Genomic DNA, 23,071 nt, shown 5'->3' with positions numbered 1-23,071 from the left:
AAATTATTTACCCCAATTTGTGGATATTTTTGTAGGGTTGTGTAAAATTCATAGACTGACCTAGGGACCAAGGTCCTTTAAGATGCTGAGTCAGCTACCCAGAGAAGGAAAATGTCTTTCTATCTGTTCAAGATTGTGGGGTTGATTTTATCATATGGATTGCTTTTTACTTTATTAAATTTATTCCTAAATATTTTATATTTTTGTTTTTATTATGAATAGGGTTTCCTTTTCCATTTTCCCTGAATTTTGTGTATATTGACTATTGATTTCTGAATGCTAATTTTATATCCTCCAAACTTACTTATGGAATTGTTTTCAATTTTTGAATTTTATTTATGATCAATTCTCTAAGGTTTTCCAGGTTTATTGTCATAATAATTTAAGTTCTTTTCTAGTGCTCAGGCTGCTTTTTTCCTTTTCTTTTTGGTCCAATTAAATTGACTGCCATCTCCCATACAAATTTAAATGTCAGTGAAGATAGTGGCCAAATTTCCTTGTTCCTGACATCTTATGGAAACACCTTGTGTGATTCTCAATTAAGATACTGACTTTATAAATAAAGAATTGATTCAAAATTTAAAATAAGAATTTCTTATCACATTAAGAAAGCATCAGTTGGATACCAATTCATATGTTCCTTAAGGCTTTTTTTAAAAACTCAGGAATGGATATTAAATTTTGTCAAAGACTTTTTTTTTTTTTAATTCTGGAGAAAATCCTAATAGGTTTCTTTGTCTCTCTGATTTCAGAAGTCTAATGCTTGACTGATCCCTTTTCCTTATTATTTGGTCTTTCTCCCTGCAGGTAATGAGAATATTTTTCTTTGGTTTAGAGCCTAAGGTTTTTACTAGGGTATATCTTGGAAATGCTGGGTTTGTGTCTGATTTCCCAGGTTGCTGACAAACTGTCATCTTACAGCTGTTCATCCTTTCATTACGTAAATTCAGGTCTTCTTTCATTTCTGAGTTTCTTGGATGATAGTTTTAAGTATTAATTTTGTTCTATTGTTTTGATTTCCTTCCTTAGGGACTCAAACTACAGTTGATCTTTGAACAACTTGAGGTATAGGGACTCCAACCCTTGCACAGTTGAAAATTTGTGTATAAATTTACAGTTGACCTGCTGTATCTGAAGTTCCACATCCCCAGATCCAATCAGTCATGAAATGTGGTATACTGTAGTACATATGTTTTTTAAAAATCTGTATATAAGTGAATTTGTAATCTGCATATAAGTTGTATGTACTTCAAATCCATGTTGTTCAAGGGTCAACTGTACATGCATGATTTTTGTCTTCCACTTCAATTACTTTCTCTTTGGTTCTTTTTACTTCATCTCACTTTCACTCCCTTGGTTATTTTCTCACTTTTGTTCAAAATTTCTTAATAAATTTAATTTTAATATATCCTTCCTTGAGAGAATTATATTTTAGTTTTTCTTTTTAAATTTCTTTTCTGAGTTCAATCAGTAATTTGATTCTTACTGTTGTGTTGTCCATTGTACTTTGGTTTTGTCTTTCTCAATTAAGATTTTTTTCCCTTATCTCTAAATGTTTTTTTTTTTTTTTTTTTGACAATATTTAGGAGAAGACAATGCGAATCCACTCCAGTACTCTTGCCTGGAAAATTCTATGGATGGAGGCGCCTGGTTGAGAACTTTGAGTATTCTGTCTTTTGCTTCATATTACTTGTTTTTTCTTCTTTCCTGCCTTCCTTCTCCTTACTTTTCCTCTTCTTTTTATTTTTTGTGGGAAGAAGAATAGTGTTCATAAAGTGAACTTTTAAACAGTGGATTTGTAGGTATGAAAATTGCATTTACTCTTCATTTAAAGCCTAGGGTTGTAGATTTGCGGTAGCTTATAAGATTCCTAGTTTAAGAGCACCCTCTTCTGTCATTATAGCAAAGTAGAGTTTCTTCAATGGGTGATATTTATCTTTTTTGATATCCATTCTGTCCTATAAACTGGAGAGTCGTTACTTTTTAGTATAATGAGCACATCATAGGCTCACTCAATATTCTTCTTGCAGTCTACTTAGAAAACATTCAATAATTCCTTTGTGGTTGACGGTCTGAATTTTGCTGAGACCATATGCTCACCTGGGCTTCCCTGGTGATTCAGATGGTAAAGAGTCTGCCTGCAGTGCAGGAGACCTGGGTTTGATCCCTGGGTTTGGAAGATCTCCTGGGGAAGGAAATGGCAACCCACTCCAGTATTCTTGCCTGGAAAATCCCATGGATGGAGGGGCCTGGCAGGCTACAGTCCATGGGGTCACAAAGGGTCAGACACGACTGAGCGACTTCACTTTATATGCTTACCTCAATAACTTAAGAACATTTTTTAAAGTATTGATATTTTTTCCTTGAAACTTCAAAACTTTGCATGTATATCCATTTGTTCATCCTTCATTCAGTATATCACACAAATAGCTCTTATAACGTCAGGTATGAATTTGGTACTAGTCATGAGAAGATGTACAACAAACTCTGGAAAATTCTTAAAGAGATGGGAATACCAGACCACCTGACCTGCCACTCAATAAATCTGTATGCAGGTCAGGAAGCAACAGTTAGAACTGGACATGGAACAACAGACTGGTTCTAAATAGGAAAAGCAGTACGTCAAGGCTGTATATCGCCACCCTGCTTATTTAACTTATATGCAGAGTACATCGTGAGAAATGCTGGGCTGGATGAAGCACAAGCTAGAATCAAGATTGCTGGGAGAAACATCAATAACCTCAGATATGCAGATGACACCACCCTCTGGTAGAAAGCGAAGAACAACTAAAGAGCCTCTTGATGAAAGTGAAAGAGGAGAGTGAAAAATCTGGCTTATAACTCAACATTCAGAAAACTAAGATCATGGCATCTGGTCCCATCACCTCATGGCAAATAGATGGGGAAATAGTGGAAACAGTGAGAGACTATTTCTTGGGGCTCCAAAATCACTGCAGATGGTGACTGCAGCCATGAAATTAAGACACTTGCTCCTTGGAAGAAGAGTTATTACCAACCTAGACAGCATATTAAAAAGCAGAGACATTACTTTTCCATCAAAGGTCCGTCTAGTCAAGGCTATGGTTTTTCTAGTAGTCATATATGGATGTGAGAATTGGACTATAAAGAAAGCTGAGTGCTGAAGAATTGATGCTTTTGAACTGTGGTGTTGGGGAAGACTGTTGAGAGTCCCTTAGACTGCAAGGAGACCCAACCAGTCCATCCTAAAGGAGGTCGGTGCTGAATATTCATCCTGAGATCGGTCCTGATGCTGAAGCTGAAACTCCAATACTTTGGCCACCTGATTCGAAGAACTCACTCTTTGGAAAAGACCCTGATGCTGGAAAAGACTGAAGGCAGGAGGAGAAGGGGATGACAGAGGATGAGATGGTTGGATGGCATCATCGACTCAATGGACATGAGTTTGAGTAAACTCTGGGAGTTGGCGATGGACAGGGAGGCTTGGGATGCTGCAGTCCATGGGGTCACAAAGAGTCAGACATGACTGAGTGACTGAACTGAACTGATGAAAAGGTACAAAAAACATGACTTTTATTTTCTATTTTGGTCTTCAAAATTTTTGCCCACACTCTCTAAAAGAATTTTTGAAAATTTTTGAATTTCCTTTAAGTCAAAGTTATTATTTTTTTTTAATCTTAACTTTAAGCAATTTCAAATTAAAACTCTTAGACCACTTTTTTCAAATGTTGTCATTGAAATGTAAATATCATGGTGATTGGATACACATTGGTGGTGGTTTAGTCTCTAAGTTGTGTCTGACTCTTGGCGACCTCATGGACTGTGGCCTGCCAGGCTCTTCTGTCCATGGGGATTCTCTAGACAAAAATATTAGGGTGGGTTGCCATTTCCTTCTCCAGGAGATCTTCACAACTCAGGGATTGAATCCAGGTGGCCTGCACTGCAGGCCGTTTCCTTACCAACTTAGCTATGAGGGAAGCCCTGGATACACATTATCTTCCAACAAAATATACATGAAGAAGTTTGCCTTTAATGGTTAGAATTTTTAATAGCTCCTTTTCCTCATTGAACTAATATTTTGATTTTCCTTGCCAACTGATTTTTATTGTTCATATTGCAAACTTTTTTATCACAAAGCTTTGTTTTCAAACTTTCCTGCAACAAATATGTAATTTATTTTTTTAAATTGTCTGTGATCATAACTAAGATTTTATCCTTATATATAAAACTTATAAAAATTAGGAAAAGCAAATTTTGGTGGTCATAAAAAATGAAATTGCATTGGAAATGTATTTCTTAATAGGATAGATAGGTTTTAAATAGGTAATGAAGTAAAACAAAGACTTGTAAAATAACACATACTTATAGAGTCAATAGAGGAGCATAGAAGGAGCAATGAGTCATTTTACTTGGTTGGTATGGGAAAGGATATTCAAAGAAAATGCCATTTATATTGGATCTTAAGTATTAAAAAGTATCATTTGGGAAAATAAGGCAGAAAAAGAAAACTTGAGGCAGAAGTAACAGCGTGTGCGAAGTGTGGAGGAAGAGAAGATGCCCTGTTGAGGCAAAAGATCTTTTTGGACATGTTATATTTGTGATGCCTATTAGATATGAAGTCTGATGTCTTCTTGGCAGCTGAATTTAAGAATGTAGAATTTGGTAGGATAGGTTTGAACTGCTAATACACTATTCAAAGTCAATAAATTAACTGAAGCTTAGATGAGATCATATGGTAAGTGAAAGTAGGCAGAAAAGAGAAGAATTTCAAGCCCTGAGTATTGGAGCACTCCAATATTGCAAGAAGGAGAAGGAACTAGTAAAGCAAAGTGAGAGTGATGGCCAGTGATATCTCAGAAACCAGAAAAAGAAAAGCGGTAATTCACTCTCACATACTGCCACAGAGAGAAGATGAGAAAAGAGAAATTATCATTTTTATTGTCTTTAAAATTCCAGGTTAAAATGCATTTCTAACCTAAGGGCTTCCTAGAAATGGTATTCAAAATTTCCAAAAAGGTGTTTATTTTCTTTTGTCATCCTTCTATTTTTTTTTTTTTTCCTTTTGGGTATCTAGAAACTGCTGCTTTCTGTATTTTGTTACTAGGTCATTTGCTACATAGGGATTTTTGTCTGTTGTAACTTTGAGAGTGCATCATTTTAATTTAGCAATATAATCTTTTAAAAATGTGCTTATACTATAATTTTGTGGGGTTTTGATATTAAAGTTACCACTGTGTATTTTTTTATTCATTTGTCAAATCATTTTTTTCTTGCCTTTTTTCAGTTCTTCTTCTAAATATATTTTTGTTTAAAATTAAATATATGTGAAATAAAAATATAACATATAATGTTCATAAAATATATGAAATAAATATGTATATAGTAAACTTCCGTATATGTATGTAATTGTATAAATACTTTAAATTTAATGCTGTTTCCTATTTCTCTCTCTTAGCCTGGCTAACTTGATTTTCTTTTCTTTCTTGTAACTTCTTTCCTGCCCTCCATATTAAATTGGAATTTATATTACACAGCTCACTCTTTTTTCTAATAAACATGTTGGTATACTGAAATAATATAATAATCAAGCCTCCTCAGGTGAAGAATAATTTACATCTTTTGGCTCATGGTTTGCTTCCTAAGTCATTGAACATGCCAAGCTACTAGTATTTCTCAGTAATGGGAAACCATGGTTCACCTTGTAGCTTCTGATCTTGTGAATAATTACAAGCTCCTAGCAATACGAATGACCTTATACAGTCTCTTTCCTCTAGGATTGTAGGTTAAACCTGAAGGTCCTTTCTCACAGATTCCAAGAGGAAGTTCAAAGGCTTTTCTGACAAGTTTCCTCAGGAAACCATGAAATTCTTGTATCCACAGTGGCCTGAATGAGAGATGGGCTTTGGACTTCTGTCCTTATTTCTTTGGGTGAGAATGACAATGAATTCCCACTCTTGGGAATGAGAGAATGGGGCTTGATATAAAGCCAACACCTTTCCACAGTACCCTAGAGTTACTCTAAAACTGTATTCTAGAGCTGTCTTCATTTAACCTTATATCCAAAAATGAATACTTGTATGTGACAAATGAACTGGATTCTAAATTTAACTGGAAATGAATCTGGCACTAAGTGCCATCAGAAATAATTTACGTTGTTATTTGGCATTACAGAAAGACACATTATGCTTAAAATAAGGAAATGTACAAGAATAAGTCAAAGGATGGGTATTGCAAGATAACTGTGAAACAAAATACTTAAGAACCAAACAACTAGTAATAGGATTAATGGGGTTAATAAATGATGACAAGCCCATATATTGAATACTATATACTACACAGTATAAAATAGTGGCATAGTAATAATAATGGGTAGCATTCCTATAACGTCTTATGTGTCAGGCTTTGTGCAGAATGTCTTACGTATATTAACCCCTTTAAATCTCTTAATGGCTCTAGGAGGCTGTATGAGTGCACTTATTTTCTCCATTTTAACAAAGAAGAAGCTAAAACAGTCAGATTAATGGATTCACCCAATAATACACAGCCAGTAAGTGGTAGATCTAGAGCTATGTTGACTGATGTGGAAGAACAGCATGATTTTTCATGAGAAGATTACAAATAAAACACACATACACAGTACAAAGTGTATTGTAAAGTGTAATTCACATTTCTGTAAGAAATAAATGTGTGCTTGTGTGTGTGTGTGAAAAGAAAGCCATGTGGATATAAGCCATACTACTCAAGAGGAGGATTTAGGTGTTGGGATTTCTACTTTTGCCTCATACGCTATTTTATGCTTTTAAAAAACTTTATTACAATACATGTGTCACTTCTGAAGTTCACCATTTAAAGAAATAAAAATTTGAATGAAAAGGCTACCATATTATACTACAAAAAAAATGTTTAAAAGTCATATTTTTCACCCCTATGGAGCAGATAGCCCTCAGACCAGTTGTTTATATTGATGGTAATTACAGTTAGCTAGCTATTTGAAAAGTATTATTTATTATGAAAAGTAACATAATAAAATACTTCATTGGCTTTCTAGTTAGTGAATTCCTTTATATTGCATTGACCAAAAACTTCATGCGGGTTTTTTCCATAAGATCTTATGAAAAATCCGAACAAAGTTTTGGGCCAACTCAATACATTTTGCTGCATAAGTTTCCTTTCTTTAGTCTAGCTCTCTCTCAGTCCTCTCGTCATATCTTCTCCCCCCACATCAGAGTTTCCTCACTTGAGAGAAACAAGTTTCAAACATCACCATCTGGATTTCAATTTTTAAAGTTTATTTAAGTACACGAGGATGTTGCCAAGAACGCAAAGTCTTTGCTTGCTTAGCTGAGACTAACTACATTTGGGAGATTTTGTCTAACCATCAGGGTTAGAAAAGAGAAAAACTGGAACCTCCTTATTGTAAACAGTTGACACTAAACATTACCCACTCAGATGATGATCAATAAATATTTATGCCATCATTCTCAATTTCTTCCACAAGATTTTTAGAAATTAGTAATATGTATCCTGTATTTCCACGAAGTCATAATTTGCAGAAAACTAATTTCCATGGAAACTGATACAGGGAAAAGCATAATTTTCCTAAGATGTTGTGAGTTAAATTATGTAGTGAATCTGAGAGTCAAAAACTTTTGAGAAACACATTAATATTTCTGTTTCAACAATGTTAAAATAGTGTAGTATTTCATCATAAAAATTTTTGTTGTTCTCCTTGGTAGACATGTTTGCTTTCTTATAAAGTGATAAATGAATTTTTCTAAAATATGAATGTTGACTCAGAAGGATATAAGAATTTAAACAACTATTAATGAGTTTTTCCAGATATTAATACTTTTGTGTGCTTTGTTATGACTTGAGTGTCAACCTGAAACCATTTCTCTAATAAGCAAAGTAATATATACACTGGTCTGTTAGAATAAAAAATCATAAACACAAATATAATGGAATATGTGTCATTTCCTTTAGAATTTATGAAACTGTTTTGCATGATATTCCCGAAAGGCTGAGAGACAGAAATTTAAGCCATCTTTTTGATAGGCAATATAAATAATTCCCAGAAGAAATCACAAGAACTGTTTTGATTATTTTTGCTTTAACTATGCAAATGTATTCCTTATCTGCACCTTAACTGTATCTACTCATAAACATCCATTGAATAAACCAGAAAAAGGTTTTACTTATGAATTAATTTCATTCTTGTCTTGTTAGAAAAGAAAAATATAGACCATGAAATAAAAAGGGAGATGGGAAATATAGACACTAAGTTTATTTGAAATAGGGTGATACCTATATGAAATCTTTTTATAACCTGATATAAAAATCAAAAACAAGAATAATGAATATTATTAAAACTATATATCCCATACAATATAAAATGAATGTTGAGAGATATAAAATCATGTGAAATCATTGATATTTTCCTAAATATCAAATATTCCTTTCTCACACTCAAATGGATAAATATTAATACTGCCATTATTCACTGTTTTTACCTGAATAACCACATGTTCATTATGTTCTCTTAGATCAGCCTCAAGAAAAACAAGATGACTATAATAAATGTTTAAAAAAATTTAAAAAGGCAATTATTCTTACCGACACACTGGACCATTTTTCTCCACCACACAAGTCCCACCATTTCTGCAGTAACCTCTTGGACACTCTAAAAAGAAGCAACCCCAAACCCACAATTAATTATAAATATTACCAGGAAGAAGGAAGACATATTACTATTAATCAAGACATTAAATCTAATCATGGAGAATAAATTGCTTCCTACCATCTAAAAGCACAAGAATTTGTTTAGGCTACTTTCCCGTACCCCCAAATTTGTTCAATGCTCCCCATGGCTCTGGATGTGTTCATTCCTTATACGTGCCCTGTGCTTGGTCCTAAGACTTTCTTTCCCCATAGATTAGGTACAATCTACTTATTTAGGAGGTCTGTAAGACATCTTTGTGATTATACTGAAACATTTTCTATACTGAAACATTTCTTCAGTTCCACACATCAGTCACTATATCATGGCAGATGAATGCTTCGCATGGGTGACTGTCATTTTGATAAAATGTCACTCATACACAGACTCTTGTCCTACCCTCCATGTTTGTGACAGATGTCAACGCAGCTCAAATGGATCCTCACCACCCTGAACCTGCTTAGTTTGCTGCTTGTATCATTCCTGAGTTCTAGGTTAGCATGAACATTTATTTTCAAAGATGGTTTGTTTATAAGTTAAAAAGAAGCTAAATAGTTTCATGCAGAAGAGGTTAGTGTTGCTCTCCCAAATACACTACGATGTGTAAGACAGGTAGCTAGTGGGAGGCTTCTGTATAGCAGAGCTTTAGCCCGGTGTGCTCTGTGATAACCTAGAGGGACGGGCTGGGGGCTGGGGGTGGGAGACTCAGGGGGGATATATGTATGCATAATAGCTGATTCACATTGCTGTCCAGCAGAAACTAATACAACAGTGTAAAGCAATTATACTCCAATAAAAAAAGAAGTGGTTAGTGATTTCAGCTCTTTCCTTTACCCTGTCTCCTTGTATTGTCACTACACGATCCCAATCCATTGCAACTTGCCCATTTCCCTGCTCACATGGCTGTTACGGCTGAGGGTACTGGAGCCAGACCACCTGAGTTGAAATCTCAGCTCAGGCTATTAGCTGTGTGATTCACAGCAAGGTAGTTAATCTCTCTGTGCCTCAGGTTTATCCCTGTTAAACAGGCTTAATAATAGTACCTATCCCATAGGGCTGTTGAGAATGTTAATAGAACATCAGGATCATAATATGTGTTTAAGAAATGTTGATCTAAAAATTATATAGGCACAGCCTCTGCTCTCATTGACCTTCCAGCTTCATAGAGGATGTAAAAAGTTACTAGGGAATTAAAATATGGCATTAAAAGTAACCTACTTTGTAATGAATGTAACAAGGGTAATGGGGACACCAAGGAGAGAATCTAAGTCAAATTTGACCAACAAGGAAAAGCTCCAGAAGAGCTTTTATTTGGATAGGGGTGTGTGTGTGTGTGTGTGTGTGTGTGTGTGTGTGTGTGTGTGTGTGTGAAGGTAAACATAAAGACACAATGGTCTGAGAAGAGATTGTGATGTATTTGAGAAACTGAGGGATGTTCCACCAGACTGGGTTGTTGATAATACAAAGTATGAGAGAAGGTCATAGACACACAGGGACCAGATTATCTGGGCTCAGTGAGTTTAAACTTTATCATAAGAAGCTACGATCTTAAGAAGGGAAGTGGTATGGCTTATGCTTTAGAAAGATAATTCTGGCTACAGAGTTTACAGTCAACAGAAGGGCAAAAGCAAAAAATCTGGGTGTATGTCACAATCCAGGAATGCCTGAATGAAAGAGATGGGATGGAAACATTCAGAGTTGTGGGGATTTATGAGATATTTAAATATTGGGACTGAAACATTTTGGGAAAGTCAAGGATGATATTCAAATTTCCTACTGGGCTACTTGATGGCTTGATTCCTTGAGTTGTGGAATTTATGGGGAAGGAAGATTTTAAAGGGAATGATGATGCTGTGTTTTAGGTGCCTAAGGGACATCCAAATGGAAGTATTTAGTGGGTAGATTTGTAGGTCTGAAGAAAGGTGAAATACTAACACAGATAGAGAAACCATTTATTTACTTGGGCAGAGGAAGGTTGATGTTCATGAGGCATAGCAGAAAAGTAAAGAGGAGAAATAGAGACATTATGTAGGTATTATCCAATGAAGGAAACCATGAGTCTAAAGAGTCAGATTGTCAGGTCAGTCACTGAAAGTCCAGAAGGGGCTGGTAGAGGCATTTGAAAAGAAGAAAACAGGGAAGAAGAAAGGTTGCCTTCTGGGAACAAACTTGAAATATACCATGTGTTTGGTATACATTTCATTTCAAAACTTTTAAGTGTCTTGCTTTTCCAGGGATATATTTCCTGTCTTGCCTTCCCCACATCCTCCTGTGTAACTTCAAGAGGAAAGTGCAGGGCTGGAAATGAGCATAAAGAGCTGCCCCCCTCAGGCATTGAAGGCAGACTTGACTGAACAGAGCAGATGTGAAATTTCCTTCATAAATAAGAAATTAGCTGGTCTGACGAAAAACACCCATCAATTTGATAGAGAATAAATAGATATATACCTTGTTAGATTAACCATTTTATTATTATTTTTTGTCTTAGGGACAATTTAATCTTCCTCAAGTAAGAGCTGTGTTTTAATACTAAAAAAAAAATAGAATGTCTGATACTCCACAGTATCAACATATAATACACAGCTGCAGATTTTTTTCTAGAGTTATTAAAATTTGCTTTGATGCTTGCTTTACATCAGAATGACTTTGTGGGAATCTAAATATGTATTTTCTTGCACAAGAGAGTGGAGCACAGCAGAAAGAACACAGGCATCGGCTGCAATAAAGAGTGAATCCCCGTGTCTGAGTGAACAAAGATTTCTAGATTATCTCTGTGAGAAGTTTTTCTAAGTTTTGGCCTTAAAACCAAGTTCTTTATAAAGATAATGGGCAGAAATAGTACAAGCAATTTCATTTTTAATTTATTCAAAACAATTTACAGCAGAGAGAAGAGAGTGAAATGGGGAAAAACATGGACACCAGATAGTAATGAAGATACAAAAAATATTTAGTAGATAAATGAATAGTTCGGAGCTAGAAATCCATAAGCTGGATGTTAGAATTAGCAACACAAATATCTCACTGCCTTGTACCCTCTTGAGTTGTTTATCATAACCATGTGTCTGGAAGCCTGTACAACTCACTGTTACCTATGTGGAAATACCATTCTGGAAAGGATTCACATTCAATCTCACTCTCACGCATGACTTTGGATAAGCAGAAAACACATATAAGTTGGATAAGTGATGAGTACAAAAACAAAAGTAACTTTTAAGCTTCAGTTCAGTTCAGTTGCTCAGTCGTGTCCTAGTCTTTGCGACCCCATGAACTGTAGCACGCCAGGCCTCCCTGTCCATCACCAACTCCCGGAGTTCACTCAAACTCACGTCCATCGAGTCGGTGATGCCATCCAGCCATCTCATCCTGTATCGTCCCCTTCTCCTCCTTCCCCCAATCCCTCCCAGCATCAGAGTCTTTTCCAATGAGTCAACTCTTTACATGAGCTGGCCAAAGTACTGGAGTTTCAGCTTTTAAGCTTAAATCTAAATAATCTGCAATTAGGCACACACACAAATATATATTTATATAAAATATTTTTACACATATATTTATAAAATATGCATATGTAATATATCTGTATATAATATTTGGGCTTCCCTGGTGGCTCAGCTAGTACAGAATCCACCTGCCATGTGGGAGACCTGGGTCCAATCCCTGGGTTGGGAAGATTCCTCAGAGACCCACTCTAGTATTCTGGCCTGGAGAATTCCATGGACTGTACAGCCCATGAGGTCCCAAAGAGTGAGACATGACTGACTTTCACTTTCACTTTTCACTTTATATAATATTTATATATAATATAATCATATGTCTTTATATTTATATTTCATTTATATATTTTTTTCCCTTCTCAGTTGCATGGAAACTATAGTGATGACTATTCTTTGGTGGACTATAGGGAAGACTGACAATCACGTAAGTCCTGGTTTTCCCTTTTTGATACATGACTTAGTTAATGATTTATGGATTGTTGTTGGGTTAGGTATTTCAGGTATAAAGTTCTTTATGTTTAAAATGAAGATGACCTTCTTTTATAGGACTTCTGGGAGGATAAATTGGAAGGACTGATGCTGAAGTTCCAATACTTTGGCCAACTGATGAGAAGAACTGACTCATTGGAAAGGACCCTGATGCTGGGAAAGATTGAAGGCAGGAGGAGAACAGGACCACAGAGGATGAGATGGTTGGATGGCATCACCGACTCAATGGACGTGGGTTCAAGCAAACTCCAGGAGTTGGTGATGGACAGAGAAGCCTGGTGTGCTGCAGTCCATGGGATCACAAAGAGTCGGACATGACTGAGTGACTGAACTGAACGTTTTTATAGCAGTGAATGGTATGAATAAAGTATTAAATGACTGTTCTCATCCATTTCTCCATATTTGGTGTTCTTTTTTTTTAATGATACAATTTATTTCTTTATCTGGCTCTCGTGGGTCTTAGTTGCCACACACAGGATCTTCAATCTTCGTTGCGGCATGCCGGATCCTTAATTGGGGCATGTGGGATCTAGTTCCCTAACCAGGAATCAAACTTGAGTCCTCTGCTTTGGGAGCATGGAGTCTTGGCCACTGGACCACAAGGGAAGTCCTATTTGGGGGTTCTTTGAGTTTACCATGGAACTTAATTTCTATTACCACTGCTCTCCCTAATTCTCTTATTTTCCTTCTATCATCAAGATCACCATCTCACTACCATTTACAGAAGACCTGCTCTATCAGAGACATACAGCAAGAGTCCCAAGAATTTTATTGATGTTACTTCATTTAATCCTCACAGCATTAAGTGCTATATCCCTATATCCCATACTTATCTTCTTCTTTTTTTTTTTCACAGAGGAAGAAACTGGTTAATAGTATAATTTGCTTAAGTTAACAGCAAGGGAACACCAAATGTTTAACTAAATTTTGGTCCTCTAGTTCTAAATCCTGTTAGTCTAAAAATGTCAAATAATTTGTTGTTCAGTTTAGAATTTCTACCACCCCTTGTGTTTCTTGATATTATGTGATATTTAGGCAGTGCCATGGGTTAAACATACATATACACAGTACACTGTATGTAGTTTCAGAAGCTCTATAGATTATAAGAGTTCACCAGAAAATTGTGCAGCAAACTAAATTCCTAGTGGGCAGAGACTTTTCTTTATCTTGAAATCCCAGCTCAGGGACAGCAGGAGGGATTAAGTGCATTTCAGAAACTTGATAAAGCTTCACAAGTACTTGTATGAGACATTTTTGTGTTATATTTTGGTTTGGTTTTCAGAACCTCTGAAACTTTATTAAGCTATTTATTATTGTTGTTCAAATATTAAATTAATACTATCTCATCTGATAACTGTATATTTTGTGTGCCTTTCCCTAGTTCTCCTTTAAATAATGATTATCATAATTAAAGTATCACTTTAACATAATCTTTAGTAACTCTACTACTGCAAATGACTGGGAAAAGACTTTCAATGTAAATTAACTCAGACATATTCTGTTTAATAATTTTCTGTTGCCTACGCAACCAAAACTTGAAAATAATATTCCTTTTTAGTGTAACTTGGGAACAAATAGGACTCATTGAAATATACTTAACCTGCAACACTCATGCAGTGCCTGAGCTTGATGTTCTGGTTAATGACTTAAACCTTGAGGTGAGGGGAGACCAGCTGCTCACCATCTGTTGTGTGACCACTGGGAGAATTATTGGATGCTGTAAGATTGAGCTCATAAAAGTCTATGAAATGCTGACCTTAAGAGAATATGATGTTTGAAAAGAGGAAGGTATAATATGCATGGACACATTTTAGCATAGATGAGGTATAAAGGCATTCTTAAAAACAGAAACATTAACTTTATCATATTTGATTGACAAACTAAAAGGCATAAAAATATAAATAAGAGAATACATAATATGAATCTTTTTTATGAAAACTGTTTCACTAGTTCTTTATTTCATTCTAACCCAACAGCTGTGGCAATATGACCTATACTTTGTAAATGAACTAAGTGAATTGTTGAGTGACTGAAATGACAGACAACAAAAATGTGTACTATAATATTATCTACAGATTGTCCATCATACAGTATGAATGACAGGTCTTCTGTTTTCCTGAGCGTATTTTAAAAGACAGAATATGTCAAAGTAGACAGTGAACTGCAACATGTTGCAACATACTTGTTCTTAGATAGGACTATCTTGAAAAAAAAATCTCATTTTTATATAGATAAATATGAGTACTGGACATAAGTGCTGTATCTTCATAAGTTCAAAGAATGGACTTATTTCATTAATACCATTCTTGTTGTCTTCAGAGAATAAGAACACTTCCTTTTGGATATCTGATCTGATGTATAAGCATGCCTAGTAGAGATATAAAGTCAAAGAGCATTCATCTTTGCATATTTTATGGGATCAGATTTGCCCACTTCTCAATTTCCCTTCATGCTAAAATTCAGTGCTGTGCAAGAACTCATTTTTAGCAGCATAAAAAATATTTTTGCACTATGATTTGATTTTAAATATCTTGCCTTTGTTGCTTATCTCATAATGTTTTTCTATCTTGAAAGATACAAAGAATATATTCTGTCCTAGTTTTGATATGAAATATCCCTGGTTTATTTATTAAATGTGATTGAATATATCTTTTATCACCAGTTCATATTATCTTTTAGTTGTGACATTTACATTGCCTCTGTCTTTTATTTTACATATCCCTGCATGAAATAAAAATTCAGTTACTCAGGAGAGATGTTAACAATATGCTACAACAAATTAGAGGCTATTAAAGCAGTTTTGATAAAAGTATAATCACAAAAACACATTATCAGTTCTTAAAAATATTCTGAGGTCAGAAGAAAGAAAAACGTTTAAAAGCTAGTCTAAAGTTTCATAAATTGATTTTTAAGCATGACTAGATCATGAAAATAGGGAGTTCTTAGGAAGAGGTGAGAAAAATGCACAATTAAAAATATTAATAACATATTAGATTATGTAGGGGTTATATAAGATTAGATCATGTAGGGTTATTATAGAAACTAGCAATTTGTATAGAGGAGATTATTAAATGCGAATAATGTAAGTTATATTAAATTAAAATTGTTTTATTTTTATTTTGTGAACATTTTAAAATAGAGTATGAATGAGTTCATTGTATTATATATTGTGCATTTCTATAAACGTAGCAAAATAACATTAACATTCTTCCTGCCACTAAGCCAATAACAGAAATGTAATTATCCTGTTTGCCGTTATTTAGAATTTCAAGTTTTAATATTTTTATTGTGCACAGGTGAAGTTACTGACTCATATTGCAAAGAATATTTCAATGGATAGTTACCTAAGCAGCTGGATTCATCAGGTTGGAAATCCATGCAGTCAGCAAAACCATCACAGCGCTTGTGCAGTGGGATACAGCTGTTAGAAGAGGAGCATGTCAAAGCTCCATGAGAACAGCTCTTGTCGGCTGAAGAAAAGAACAATAATAATCACTTAAAAAATGGATTTCTTCTAATAATATAAGCCAATTTGTTTTATCCTTCATTTCTCGAGCCTTATTATTTTTAAAATTTTTAAGAATCTATTCTGTATTGGAGTACAGTCGATTGTGGTAATAACAGGTGAACAGCACGGGGACTCAGCCGTCCATATTCCTATATCCATTCTCCCTCACAGTCCCCTCGCCTCCGGGCTGCCACAGAATACTGATCAGAGTTCCTTGTTCTAGCCTTATTTTTAAACTATAGAGTTCTTAATGAAGAAAACATCAATTTACTAAAATGTCCTCAAAAAACTATCAATACAATCATCGTCCAGCTGTGTGCATCATGTAGTATTATTCACATATGTATGTATAAAATGCTTTGTGTATGTTTTATGGTCTGAACTGATGTTAGACTAGTCAACTTTAATATCAAGGCAGATCTCTGTTTGTTCTTCTGTTGCTCCCCTAACATCTCTACATTATGTGCTATTGAATTAGCAGAGACTGTAACTTGTTTGAATGTTCATCCATTTCCACCTGGGTCATAAGCCATGGGTAGTCACTGGATATCTGTTAGATCCGGGTGATGGTGAAGGTCACTGCAGCCCAAGGTACTGTGACTACATGCCTTGATAGCACTGTCAATGCACGATGTAGGCATTTTACTACTTTCAGAGTCTCCTGCTGGCTTGATTTCAAGGGGCAAGCGTAAGTCTTGTGCATAAGACTTTGGCTATTTCAGAAAACTGCCTTTATGGATGCCCATCAAGACTACTGACAGCTCAATGGCAATCTAGTCCTGCAAAGTACTTGACCTTCCTCGGATGCTACTCTTAGTCCTGTAACTGTATTCTTGTATCCTTTATATGAATACTTTAACCCAAAACTGCTGCCAAAAATTTATAAAAGACTGATCTATGAATCTATGATCTAGTAGATCATATGATCTACTAGAATAAAGACAGTTAACCTCAAATTTTTCAAGCTAAATTGATAGTTTTAGAATACTAAGGAGTAAATTTCCCCATGTATGCGTTTGCATAGATTTTTTTCAGTTATGTCACAATTTTTTTTAAGTATATTTATGGGTTGGAAGGAGTTGTTTATTTGAATTGTAGGTTATTGATCAAAGGTTATTGACGAGTTTAGTTTGAGAACTGCCTATCACCATTTACCATCAAGTAGGACATAAAAATGTTTTTAAGAGTATATATTTTCATTGAGTAAAACTGCTGGATCGAAAAATTCAAGTGATACTCTTCATTGAGTGATTCTTCCTGCTAGAACATTAATTCCCACCAATAAATAATATTGAGCTGCCTTACTGTAAGTAAGACATTATACTTTGCACTTCCACTGGTAAGTGCAGGAAAGAGATTTTGAAAACAGTAATCAAAACATATGGAGCAACAAAATGAAGATAACAACATAAGAATGATTAGTGTTTCAAAGTAAATATGGGAAATGTCATAAGGCCAGACTTAGCTAGAAAAGCATTGGTATAGGTAAGTATGACAGAAACAAGAGATTCCTTTAGTATAGAGAAGTCTGTAAAGGGGCAAAGTAGGAATAGAGTCTTGAGATATTCTTTACATTTTAATGCTTTCAGAGAAAATCCATTTAGCAGAGTGGGAATCAAATCTACAGATTAGGAATCAATACTTTTGATATTGGAACAGTAAGTAAAGCAGTTTGCCTAGGCTGGAGAATTTCTGTGAAGAGGTATGAGAGACAAATCTAAAACCAAAGGCTGAAACCAGACTGTAGAAATGGCTAAAGTGCTAGGAGAAAAATCTAGGGGAAAAGCTCTTTAAGCTTTTCCAAAGGGTAAAATAATTTTAGGATATACATTAACAAGATAAATAATATTCCAAATTAAGCAAACTGAGAAACAGAATAATTTTCCAACTCTTATAAGATGAAGAGATGTTTGTAAAAATTAAAAAAAAAAAAAAAGGATTGTGTCTCTAGAGCCCACAAGCCACATTTACTGAAGCACACATGCCTACAGCCTGTGCTCCACAACGAGAGAAGCCGCCACAATGAGAGGCCAGTTCATGGCAACTGGAGAGTAGACCACTAGCAAGAACCCAGAGCAAACCAAAATAAGTTAAAAAATATGAATGTGTGACTAAAAACATGCATCAGTATACCCATGTATATATGTATACGACAAAGGTCCCCATGGTCAAAGCTATGGTTTTGCCGGTAGGCATGTACAGATGCGAGAGTTGGACCACAAAGAAGACTGAGAGCTGATGAATTGATGCTTTCAAACTGTGGTGCTAGAGAAGATACTTGAGAGACCCCTGGACTGCAAGGAGATCAGATAGTCAATTCTAAAGGAAATCAACCCTGAAGATTCATTGGAAGGACTGATGCTGAAGCTCCAATACTTTGGACACCTAATGCGGAGAGATGTCTCATTGGAAAAGACCCTGATGCTGGGAAAGATTGAGGGCAGGAGGAGAAGTGGGGGACAGATGATGAGATGGTTGGATGGCATTATTGACTCAATGGACACGAGATTGAGCAAACTCCGCAAGATTGTGAAGGACAGAAAAACCTGGTGTGCTGCCATCCATAGGGTCTCAAAAAGTCAGACACAATCGAGCAACCGAACAACGGCAATGTATGCATATGCATATGCAAGAGGACAGTTTTAAGGTATTAAATAATGTGTTGAAATTTGTATACAACGATGATGGTGCTTATCTACTTGTAGAGCATTATTTTGGACCCTTCTTATCTCAGAAACACTAATCCAATTCATATTCTTTAACCCAGTTTTCAGTATGACTGACAGCTTAGTTTCAAGTTTACTGTACAATGAAAAGTTCTAACTTGTAAATGATATAAATGTTCAACCATAGCCCAAGTAGCATTGAAAGACATAAAATATATATAAAAAAACACATGGCTTCAATTTGTAGAATATTTTACTCTTTTCTTTTTATAGAAAATTTACAGTTTAGATCATTTAAAATTGGCCTTTCATTTAATAAAATTAGAAACTAAAATCTTAGTTTCTATGGTATTTTAAGTGATATAGTATTAAAGTTAATGAATACATATTAAAATTGCATTTTAAAAGTAGGTGGAAAACCGACTTTCACATATGTAATGAATACTTATCAACATCTACACAGCAAAGGACTGAAAGTAGGAAAACGGAATCCTTACTTTCTTTTTATCTATTATTAATACACATACAACAAAACATTTTCCAAAATTAGTCCAAATAAGCTATAAATAAAATTTATAGGAAAATCAGGCTTCAAACTGTTTCCTTGGACAATATCAACTTTTGCCACATTCTCTTTCAAACATTATGGTTTCACAGCTATAAAAATATTTATTTCAATCTGTCATCACCCTAGAGGTTCATACTCTTTCTAACCAAAATAGACTAAGTATCAGTGCATTTTATGGCTTTGAGCTCATTCGCTTAGGTAGATGATACATCAAAAATAAACAGCTGATGAATGATGTCTCACCAAAGTTACTTCTGTAAAGTAATATCTCCTTTGAAGATTATATCTGCTACATAAGAAATACAACAAAAGTAAAGCATATATGACTATGGCTGTGTATTTATTTACTATTAAAATGAAAGGTCATATATGTAACAAATTAACATTTCCAACATTAGAGGAGCTACAGTTTTGTGCCACGAGAATGAAGGCGATGAGCCCTTCAAGGCAGACACACACCTTGCATGAAGCAGGATGGATATGTACTTTGTCCCTGAACAAAACCAATTAGTACTCTTATTAAAATATCTTAGCAGCTTAAATAATTTTAATAAAACTATAAAGACAATTTAATGTGGAAAGGATAATAATGCTTACATTATTCATTTGCCACATTAATTCATTTAATTCTTGAATACCTCTGTAAAACAGACTTAACCACTATGATTTTCATGTTGAATAAACTGAGGAATACCTTTGTAAGAAGCTGTCAAATACAAAGGGTAATCTTTATACATAGGGTGCTGAGATCATAGCTAACAAATTGAAAGTGAAAGCCGCTCAGTTGTGTGAGACTCTTTGTGACCCCATGAACTATACAGTCCATGGAATTCTCCAGGCCAGAATTCTGGAGAGGGTAATCTTTCCCTCCTCCAGGGGATCTTCCCAACCCAGGGATTGAACCCAGGTCTCTTCCATTGCAGGTGGATTCTTTACCAGCTGAGTCACAATGGAAGCCCAAGAATACTGGAGTGGGGAGCCTATCCCTTCTCCAGGGATCTTCCTGACCCAGGAATCGAACCGGGATCTCCTCACTGCAGGCGGATTCTTTACCAACTGAGCTATCAGAAAAGCAACCAATTGAAAGGCCCCAATAAAACTGTTGATAAAGGTTGGTCTACAAGTCTTAGGAGCACAACCCCACTCCTAATTTTCAAAAGTGGCACTTAACTTCATAAAATATATCAACTACTTCTGGAACATAAATAAAAAAGTTGTGTGTGCTCAGTTGCTCAGCCGTGGCCAACCTTTTACAACCCTGTGGACTGTAGTCTGCCAGGCTCCTCTGTCCATGGCATTTTCCAGGCAAAAATATTTAAGTGGGTTGCCATGCCCTCCTCCAGAGGATCTTCCCAACCCAGAGATTGAACCCACATCTCTTGCATTTCCTTCATTGGCAGGTGGGTTCTTTACCACTAGCATCACCTGGGAAGCCCATCAATTAAAGTTAGATAGCAGTAAAACTATTCACCTCCCCATCTACTGGTCACAGTTATCTCTCTTATTGATAGAGAGCATCCATGTACATCTCTTGATCCATCTCCATCTTTTCTCCTTGCTCTGGGCCCCAGGAGGCAGAACATCTTTCTTTATCTTTTGCTTTGATTGGGTTTGATTGATGGGTACCACCAGTGGGAGGTTAATGCATAGGAAGAGACTGTGAGATTACCAATGGTTAGCTGCCCCCATTACAAATGCCACATCCTTTATCAAGTAGCTCTCCTTGATTCTAGATTCAAACAACTGTTCCCTCCTCTCTCATCCTTTGTTCTGTGGGTGACAAAAGACCTCCTTGTGGTTTTCCTATGCATATTACTTCCCTAATAAATAATCCCTTTATTAAAATAGTCGAAAATTTCACAACATCAACATGCCATCTATTTCTTGTCAGGACACTGACTGATACATCTGATGAAATAAAAATCTTCATGACGAATAGATTTCTATCAGAGGAATATCATTTTCCCATATCATTAAACCATATTTATTTTTTTCCACTTTAACAAATTGGATATTTTTGGTCAAACAAAAGTATCACTAACATAAGTGACACTTTTATAGAAAATATGGTATCAATGGAAATACATGGTTAAATATGAATTATTTTTAAATGTTGGACTCACCATATGCTCTGTTTAAGCATTCTGATCACTAAACATGTATTTTTGTAAAAATAAAAGACTTTTAAATATCAATTGGTATCGATTTTCCTGTATAAAATTTCAAACTTTTCAGAATTCTGTTCCTACAATGCTTAAAAACATGCAAGTCTCACAAAACAAACAATCAACCAAACCTCTTATTTTGTCCTATATTCCAGTCTCAATGCCACCTTCTTGAAGGGGTTTTCTACAGCTGGCTTCCCTCTATGATTTCTCATCTTCTCCACAAAAGGCTGATGTCACAATTCTGTCCTCCCACTCCACAGGGTGTTACCTCTCCAGGATCACAGCAACTACTTTAGCCTTTTCCTAGTCTAAAAATTTTTAGTCCTAATTTTATGTGATCTCACAGAAACATCTGAACCTGTGCATACCCTCTGATACATAGATTCTACCTTTGATTTAAGATCATCATTCTCTTTTGGTTGCCCTCCTATGTCTATGACCATATCTCCCTGTCTTTTGATTTTTTTTTTTAAAACTATCCTTTAGATGTTCCTTAGGATTCTGTCTATCCCCTTATCTTTTTCCTCTATTATCTCATTTACAGCCACAGTCTGAATCATTGTATGCTAATAGCTTTGTATCTTTATATATCTTCCTTGAGCTCATTCCTGAGCTTCACACAGCCATTTCAAAACATATTCTGAATGTTTCCATGTGGGTATGCCAGAGATAACATAAATAAAACATGTTTAAAGGTGAAGCCACTTTCCTACCCTAAAAGGTCCTTCTCTTCCTATTTTTCCCAGCTCAAGAAATGGCAGATTAGCTGTCTTGTTGCCTAGATCAGAAATTTGGAAACTATTATTGATTTCTTTCTCCTGCTCTTCACTTGAATATCTCTTAAATCTATTCATACTCTGCACCATACCATTAACCTAATCAACCTCTTACTATTTCATGTGTAACATCTCCTAACCAAGCACCCATCCTCATTCCAATCCATTCCATGTACCACTTAAACACTTATCACTGGCATGATAGGGTGGACTCTTCAAGACCTAGTCCCTACTTATCTCTCCCAACTTATTTCTACGTTTTCCACCACAGACTCTAGTTATACGAAACATTCTTCAATCAAACAACTTCTCCTCTATTCTTGGAACATTCTCACTGGAATCAAGCATTTCAAATTGCCTAATGACTGTCTGTCTTTCCAAATTTGGCTCTGCAATCACTTTTCATGTTAAAATTTAGACACTCTGGCACCATAATTAGGGAGTACCCTATGTTATTCAATAACACTTTGGTTATCTCTCACAGAACTTACCACATGGTATCCCAACTATCATTTACTACTCTCCTTCACTAATATAGAATGTATCTAACAACCTGAGCTTGTATCGAGTCATGTCCATTGGATCATCAATGCCCAATACAATGTGTGGCATAAATTACATCCTTAAGGTCCATCTAGTCAAGGCTATGGTTTTTCCAGTAGTCATGTATGGATATGAGTTGGACTGTGAAGAAAGCTGAGTGCCAAAGA

General features: G+C 35.4%; 1 protein-coding gene across 3 annotated transcripts in view; it reads right to left on the bottom strand.

Moving 5' to 3' along the window:
* The window catches only part of MALRD1 (MAM and LDL receptor class A domain containing 1), a 554,066-nt gene that overhangs the window by 90,159 nt on the left and 440,836 nt on the right, over window positions 1-23,071 (bottom strand). For all 3 annotated transcript variants that reach the window (XM_015474019.3, XM_015474018.3, XM_010811194.3), the window contains exons 36-37: window positions 16,020-16,145; window positions 8,593-8,659 (exon numbers count right to left, since the gene is read on the bottom strand). In XM_015474019.3, the coding sequence (XP_015329505.1) occupies window positions 8,593-8,659; window positions 16,020-16,145 (193 nt within the window). The remainder of the gene's footprint in view (window positions 1-8,592; window positions 8,660-16,019; window positions 16,146-23,071) is intronic.

This window comes from Bos taurus, chromosome 13, assembly GCF_002263795.3.
Source record: "Bos taurus isolate L1 Dominette 01449 registration number 42190680 breed Hereford chromosome 13, ARS-UCD2.0, whole genome shotgun sequence".
Taxonomy (NCBI): Eukaryota; Metazoa; Chordata; class Mammalia; order Artiodactyla; family Bovidae; genus Bos; species Bos taurus.
This window is presented reverse-complemented; position numbering and strand designations above follow the sequence as displayed.